At 39.4% G+C, this 8,459-nt stretch overlaps 1 protein-coding gene across 1 annotated transcript; it reads right to left on the bottom strand.

Annotated features, from left to right (window-relative positions):
* Positions 1–1,467: 1,467 nt before the first annotated feature.
* On the bottom strand, positions 1,468–4,316 carry LOC148160948 (heat shock 70 kDa protein 12A-like). The gene is made up of 3 exons (XM_088002948.1): positions 4,092–4,316; positions 3,850–4,021; positions 1,468–3,653 (listed from the first exon to the last, which is right to left on the bottom strand). The coding sequence occupies exons 1-3, from the start codon at positions 4,299–4,301 to the stop codon at positions 2,602–2,604; spliced, it is 1,434 nt and encodes a 477-aa protein (XP_087859074.1). The 5' UTR covers positions 4,302–4,316; the 3' UTR covers positions 1,468–2,601.
* Between the last annotated feature and the right edge of the window lie 4,143 nt (positions 4,317–8,459).

Raw genomic sequence — 8,459 nt, 5'->3', positions numbered from 1 at the left:
TATTTAAACACTGACTGCAGAAATCCTGTTTTTACTCTTGGTGAAAAATTAGTCTGAAAAAACATGTTATTGAAAGTTAAAGAGTCCATCATCTGACTGGAGCATCACAAAACCATAATGTGCTGGAATGAGAAGAAATGTTAACACATTACACTTTGATCAATTATTTTTTTTTAAAGTATTTATTTTATACATTGTGGTGGGAAATTGTTATAAGTTCATGTTATATTAAATGCTTGTGAACTCTCATCAAAAGAACCTGTTTGGATCACGCACAAGGCTGGGAGTTGTTTTCCTGCAGCTGCATCAGAACCAGACTGTCTCCCATGTTTTGGATCCCTTATCCTTGGTATAAAACTCATGTCTGGGGTAGCTTTTCATTCGGAACGTCTTCATTATTGATTGTCTCACAAGCTCTTTGTATTGTGCACAATATAAGGATAAACCTGACTGATTTCATCTAACAGTGCTTGGAATTTGTTTTCCCCACAGAACATTTAGCCGCAAATGTGACAATAGGTACACCTTTAAAAAAATTTAAATCTCATAAGTAACATTTTTGTCTCTTATTTCAGAAAATGACACTAATATAGATTCATCAAACAGAGTGAAATATATCAAGATCTTTTTGTTATTACTATGATCTAGAGATTGTGAAAACACAAAATTAGGTTTCTGAGAAAGTTAAAGATCAATAATGAAATGATATTTAAATGATCATGGATCAATGAAGAATATCAGCCTGTGGTTCTGCTGAGATGTTCAGGAAGTCCAGTTGCTTTGACAACGACCTTCAGGTCAAATACATCGTTGGTTCTGGTGCCTCGTCTTCCTGTTGAGAGCAAAGAAATTAACCAACTTTATATAACCCTGACATTTCTGCTTAAAATAATATTTTTACTGACCTTCTGTAATATTCAAGCTGTGGATTAATAGGAAATTAATTGTATTAAGCATGATGAATCAATTTAAATAATACACGACCAATTTAGAAAATGAAATTAAGAATTGTTAGCTAGAAAATAGACTCAAAAAAACATTTGCAGAAAAACAACAGATTCACTGCAGTAATTAAGGTAAAACTTTGCAAAAACAAAAATAAACATTTTGTATTTAAGATAATCCAAAACTCATCAAGTGGCAGTTTTAGCTTCACCTGGTTTAAATCCTGTAAAATAAAATCTCATATTGAACAACTTTTGCTGTCCAATTATGGAAGTAGTCAGCAGATCAGCACAAAATGAAGTTTCTCACTGTATTGATGTTCAGTCAAACAGAAAGATTCTCACATGTTCATGTTATAAGTCAAACATTCACTAAAGGAATGTTATTGCATTCTAGGCAATAAAATGTTTTATTTTTTTATTTAAAACATATTTCTAATATTGCATAAAAAGGCATAAGTTTTATTATGAAGAGCTTAAATTTCTTGAAGCTCTTCTCGACTGACCAGTTAAACAGTTAATGGTGATCAACTTGACTAAAGATCTAAACCTCCATCAGCTGCACTGAGTTCATCCTCAGGTTCATCTGAAGCTTTTCTGTCCTGAAAACTTCCCATCATGCTGCAGGTTTTAATCAGAGCAGATTCCTTCCTGTCAGTCGACCGTTTCACAAACATCCTTCACAGCTGAGAGACTCAGATTCTGGTTCCACATTCAGCCTCAGAGATTCACACAGAAACGACACGTTTGATTCCCAGAGAGCAGATCAGAGTCTGAGATCAGGAGGAAACCATCAGGTGATGAAGCTGCTGGTTGATACATGATGTCTGACTGTAAACAGCTTCAGCTGCTGATCTCACTCTGATCAGTGACCAGCTCTGATCTGGTTCTGGTCATCAGCTCAGATTCTGATACAAACAGCCAGATGAGACACATTAATGTGATGAAACACATTTAAAGAGCCTCCAGGTGATAATTCTCCATCATGTGAGACTGAATCTCATCTCAGCTCTGAACAGGCTGCAGCAGTTCAGTCTGACTGATGATCCTTCATCTCCATTTCTCTGCAGCAGCCAGAAGAAAACAGGAAAACTGAAACAGACTCTTCATTTCATCACCAACATCAGGAGAACATGCAGCAGAAAGGCCATCAGACTGACCTTTGACCTGGAAACTCAGATAATCTGCAGCTTGTTTTCAGACATGAAGACATTAAAGATGAAGGTGAAGCAGCTCTTCTGTATCATCATCAATGACACATTCTGTCATGATCTGCGGTAGAGGTGGTGAGGCAGAATGCAGTGGACCCAGGTTGAAATTATAAAAATTACGGTTTTAATGATAAATAGCACACAAATATTCCAATGTCCAGGCAGCACAGTTACATCAGAAGGCAGAGGCTCAAAACTGGTAACAATTGGTGATACTGAGAACAACACACAGATGACAGACTTGATGGAAGACAAGATGAGGACCCAACAAGGAACACTGGTGGGTTTAAATACACAGGCAGACAATCAGGAGAAACAAGGGACATCTGGGGACAATCAAGAGGTAGACGGGACAACACAGAGACTCAACAGAAAACCGAAACCTAAATAAACACACAGAAAAATTCAAAGAAAATATCAAGGGAACTATTATGGCTCTGCGTGTTTTAATCAGCGCCCTCTAAAGGACCTGATTGCTCTGTTCCAACACTGACATCATCATCATCTTCTTCATAACCACCAATGACACATTCTCTGTCTGTAGTCATGAAGTCAATTTTTACTGTTTGTTTGTTCCCACTAATCAGGTTTGTCCCTGTAGCTGTTATCTCTGTGGAGCCAAAGTCAATTTCCAGTTTGACTTTACCGCCTCCAGTCATGTCTACAATGAATGAACCAACCTCTTCCACTCCCCAGTCATCTACATACACTGGATCTTTTCTTAATGAGCGGAAGAATCTCAGTCTCATCTCTTTCTGGTTGGCTTTTGCTGGAGAACAAAGAAACTCTCTGGTATCCTGTGAACCAAGATCTTCACCTTCTTCTACCAGTTTCCTGAAAATATCTCTACTGCTTTCATCAAACTTTTCACAAACAGCAAATCCATAAGTATAGGAACTTTTCCGAGAAATTACATCTTGGTTTCTACCAAACTCTACAGCTCCTCTCAGAATCGCCTCCTGAGCTCTGAAAGGACACAGAACTTTACACCGATGTCCAAACTGGTCAGTAATGTGCTGCTGCAGTACTTTACTCTGAGCGTACCCACCCACTAACAGAATGTACTTGATGTTGAGACCACTGGTAAAGATTTCCTGGAGATTCTCAGTGATGCCCTGCAGACTTTCATCATAGAAATACCTCATTTTGTCTCTTGAGATTTTGATGAAATCACCATCCCAGGAAGCACCAAGTTCTGACTTAATGTTTCCTGTGTCTGATTTGTCTTTAACTAATGATCCCAGTGTGAATGAGCAGCTGATCTGAACATCTTTTTCAGACTGTTTTAGATAGCTAAACTCATACATCATTCTCTGAGCTGCACTGGGAAAGTTTTGTTCAAATTCATCCCAGACTCCTTCAGGGAATATCCCTCTGAGAAACTGCTTGAATTTTCTGTCCACAGTTTGTCCTCCCAGATCATTTCCAGAGACTTTGTGTCGCTCCTTCAGGGCTCCTCCACCCAGGACTTCATGGACAGTGAAGTCAATGGTTCCTCCTTAAATAAACAGAGAGAGTAATAGAGAAGAATGGTTTAATAATCCAATGAATCACATTTACAGAATTCAAGTTTCAGCCATTTTAGTTCACAACCAATATCAACAACTACCTCTCATATCAGATAGTATCCTCCTGTGTAAAGATCTTTGTGAATGAATCAATAACACATTTCATCAGAGTCACAGAGACGTTACCTCCACAGTCGACAACGATGTACTGCGTCCCTGCAGACTGATCCAGTGACTCTTCATTGTGCTTCCCAGAGATGAAACCCTCAGATGGAAGCTTCTTACACCAGATTGAAGCAGCTTCTGGTTCCAGTGCAATCACCAGTTTTTCCTCATCTCCTTCTGTTATAATACCTGCCTACAAAATGATAAACTCATCCATCTGCACATTTCAGAACTTTATTGGTCTCTGTAAAACCCAATGTTACCTGCATTGCAGCTTCTCTCATGAACTGTTTAGCTGAAGGATCCCAGATGGCAGGAACAGTCAGGACCCAGGTGAAATCAGAGGGAAAGAAGATTTTCCCTTCTGTGTTTCTGCTGATTGTTCTCAGTGCATCTTCTTTAAGAAATCTCAGGGATTCTGAGAAAACCTTCAATGCTTTCATAGATTTTCCATTGGCAGCTTTAATCTTCATATCACTGCTGAGTTTCTGTAGATTAAATTATTATTTAGATGTTAGATACAGCAGTGTATGAGCAGTGATTGTACTCTTCATTTCTATCCTACATAATTTCAAGCATAATGTTTAGCAAATGATCAATCTCCATTCCTATTCTTGACATTGAAACAGTGTTGTGTTCAAGACCACCCAACCCGAGACCAAGACAAGACCAAGACCAGAGTGTATCGAGACCGAGACAAGACCAAGACTTTTGGGGTCCGAGACCAAGTCAAGACCAAGACCGAGGGGAGTCGAGACCGAGTCAAGACCAAGACCAGCGGCCCGCGCTACATGACACAATAAAATGTAAAATATGATCAAAATTGCTTCTCAAAATAATCTGAAAGATCCATATTACCATAAAACACCTAGATATTAAATACTTAATACATTTTACCAATATTAAATATTCCATTTATGTGCTAAAAAGTGTGATGGTCTCGTGCCATCCCTAAAAACATAACGCCCTGGGCATTTGCCCATATTGCTCATATAAGAAGCCACCACTGTTGGTCACTAAACATAGCAATTGAGGCAATGCCCTGACGGTAAATAACGGTCAACTATGAACACTGACCAAGGAGCAACAAGCAAGAAGTAACCAAACAGAAGGCGCTCATCGTGACTGTTTTCACTCTCTATCCCAGTACATGAAGCCAGGTAGTCTGACACCATGGCAGACATTACAGCTGCCACTTTGAACAAAAACAATCAAAGAGCAATGTGCATGCTCTGCATGCTCTTTGGTTCTTGTGTTTTAGTTATTTGTTCATTTAAATATTAACGTACATAATAAAATAAAATAATGATGCAGTGTACACAGAGCATTACAAGAACAAAGAACGGGTGTTCTGTCAGGTCAGATCACGGTGTTCTGTCAGATCAGCATACGTTGTCAGATAGTGGTATGCTTAGCTCAGACATGCATACGCTGTCATTACCATACGATTTTATTTAATCAGCAACAAAGAATCATGACGTAGATCATCATACACTTGGTTATTAACAGTTGTATGGCATCCAGCTGCAGCCAGACCTGTTTTAAACACACTTTGAAACCACGACAACGCATGTATATCCATCTAGTTATCACATTATGTCATATTATGACAATTTAATTACTTATTTTCGTCATAACTTGTTGCGTATACTGACAACTACACTGACGGTCGGACTTAATGCGCATGCGCTGGCATGGTACTCACTGCATGTATGCTATTCTGACAGCGTATGGCTATGTGATAGAACACCGGCTATATCTGTCAGACACGTCATTACCATAAGATTTAATTTAATCAACAACATAGAATCTTGACGTAGATCATCATAAACTTTGTTATTAACAGTTGTATGGCATCCTGACTTAGCGGTTAAGTGAGTTTTACACGGGTGTGAGTTGTAGCTGACTCCAGCTGCAGCCAGACCTGCTTTAAATACACTTTGAAACCATGTCTATATAGTTATCATTGAAAACAATTTAATGACTTATTTTTGTCATAACTTGCTGCGTATGGTGAACTGACAACTCCTCTGACGGTCGGACTTCTTAATGCTTAATGCATGTATGCTATCCTGCAGTGTTGTGGTACTCGAGATCGGTCTTGGTCTCGAGTCCGGTCTTAAGACCGTTTTCTGATAGTCTCGGTCTCGTCTCGGACTCGACCGCATTTGGTCTCGGTCTTGTCTCGGTCTCGGGCTCTGAGGACTCGGCAATTTATTTCAAGACCAGTCGAGACCGCAACTGTGAAAATATCACTAAACGTACAGCATACTGTCCTGTTTATTTGTTAACATCTTTCTTTTCAGTGGATGCAAAACGCACCGATTAAAATCCAGGCGACTACTGTTTCTGTTACTCCCCCCTCCCTCCTCCGCTCCCCTCCCCCTCCCCACCTTCCACTCGCGCGCGGCGCTCCAGGACATGCGCAGTGGTTTCCTCTCAGCGGCAGAAAATGTTTGTCTAATCGTCAGTAATATAATAGCGCTGCATAAATAGTAAGAAATCCGATGGCCAGAGCTAACTCAGCAGCGCTTCGCTTTCACAGACGGTGGGAACAACGTCTAACTTTTTTCGTCACTTAGAAAAGAAGCTCAAAGAAGGTAAGCTCCGCTAACGTGATGTTAGCAAAGCTAGCTGTACAGAGACACATAAGAATTTGTGATGAAAAAAAGTCACTCACTGTGCTGAATTATTGTGCGGAGGTGTTGACTGCCTTGTCGCACATATAGGACAACGCTGTGTCCAAAAGTCTGCAATATAGTGATGTGACATTCAGAAACAGTCGATTCTTCTCCACGGCTCTTTACTTATTAGATAGGACTGGAGTGTCACTCACTGAAAGCCGTTGTTCTATCAGATTACCATACATGCAGTGAGTACCATGCCTGCGCATGCGCATTAAGAAGTCCGATCGTCAGAGGAGTTGTCAGTTCACCATATGCAGCAAGTTATGACGAAAATAAGTCATTAAATTGTTTTCAATGATAACTATATAGATATACATGTGTTGTCATGGTTTCAAAGTGTATTTAAAGCAGGTCTGGCTGCAGCTGGAGTCAGCTACAACGCACGCCCATGTAAAACTCACTTAACCTCTAAGTCAGGATGCCATACAATTGTTAATAAAGTGTATGACGATCTACATCATGATTCTATGTTGTTGATTAAATGAAATCTTATGGTAATGACATGTCTGACAGATGTAGCCGGTGTTCTATCACATAGCCATACGCTGTCAGAATAGCATACATGCAGTGAGTACCATGCCAGCGCATGCGCATTAAGTCCGACCGTCAGTGTAGTTGTCAGTATACGCAACAAGTTATGACGAAAATAAGTAATTAAATTGTTTATAATATGACATAATGTGATAACTAGATGGATATACATGCGTTGTCGTGGTTTCAAAGTGTGTTTAAAACAGGTCTGGCTGCAGCTGGATGCCATACAACTGTTAATAACCAAGTGTATGATGATCTACGTCATGATTCTATGTTGCTGATTAAATAAAATCATATGCTAATGACAGCGTATGCATGTCTGAGCTAAGGTACGACTATCTGACAACGTATGCTGATCTGACAGAACACCGTGATCTGACCTGACAGAACACCCGTTCTTTGTTCTTGTAATGCTCTGTGTACACTGCATCATTATTTTATTTTATTATGTACGTTAATATTTAAATTAATAAATAACTAAAACAAGAACCAAAGAGCATGCAGAGCATGCACATTGCTCTTTGATTGTTTTTGTTCAAAGTGGCAGCTGTAATGTCTGCCATGGTGTCAGACTACCTGGCTTCATGTACTGGGATAGAGAGTGAAAACAGTCACAATGAGCGCCTTCTGTTTGGTTACTTCTTGCTTGTTGCTCCTTGGTCAGTGTTCATAGTTGAGCGTTATTTACCGTCAGGGCATTGCCTCAATTGCTATGTTTAGTGACCAACAGTGGTTGCTTCTTATATGAGCAATATGGGCAAATGCCCAGGGCGTTATGTTTTTAGGGATGGCACGAGACCATCACACTTTTTAGCACAGAAATGGAATATTTAATATTGGTAAAATGTATTAAGTATTTAATATCTAGGTGTTTTATGGTAATATGGATCTTTCAGATTATTTTGAGAAGCAATTTCGATCATATTTTACATTTTATTGTGTCATGTAGCGCGGGCCGCTGGTCTTGGTCTTGACTTGGCCTCGGACCCCAAAAGTCTTGGTCTTGTCTCGGTCTCGATACACTCTGGTCTTGGTCTTGTCTTGGTCTCGGGTTGGGTGGTCTTGAACACAACACTGGTCTATACCCTTGATTTGAATCTGAATGTAACTTTGAATTTGATCACGATCTTTAATTGGAAATTCATTTGAAAAATTCATGAGAAAACACTCTATGGAATATAGTTATTTGTTTATTTTTTTGTAATTGTTGAATGTTTCTTTATTTTGGATAACAGTTTAACAATGTTTAAACATGACAGCTAATTTGTTTTATTTTTATTCATGACCTTGTTTAGGTCAGGTTTTTTTCCACCCCCTGTGTCACGTCAGGATGGCGAGCTACCGGATCACCGCAGCTTCGCGGTAGGATTTAAATGAACCAAGCTGTTTTCTCATTCTGGACCTATTTGC

Source organism: Poecilia mexicana, unplaced genomic scaffold, assembly GCF_051168715.1.
Source record: "Poecilia mexicana isolate PSO_F unplaced genomic scaffold, ASM5116871v1 scaffold_2, whole genome shotgun sequence".
NCBI lineage: Eukaryota > Metazoa > Chordata > Actinopteri > Cyprinodontiformes > Poeciliidae > Poecilia > Poecilia mexicana.
Note: the sequence above shows the minus strand (reverse complement) of the source record. Positions and strands in the feature narration are given on the sequence as shown.

Excerpts from the sequence above, each read along its gene's own strand:
- LOC148160948 (XM_088002948.1), bottom strand. The coding sequence starts at position 4,301 with ATGAAGATTAAAGCTGCCAATGGAAAATCTATGAAAGCATTGAAGGTT. Across the intron at positions 4,022-4,091 it reads TGAGAGAAGCTGCAATGCAG|GCAGGTATTATAACAGAAGG; the intron begins GTAACATTGGGT and ends ATCATTTTGTAG. Across the intron at positions 3,654-3,849 it reads CATCGTTGTCGACTGTGGAG|GAGGAACCATTGACTTCACT; the intron begins GTAACGTCTCTG and ends TGTTTATTTAAG.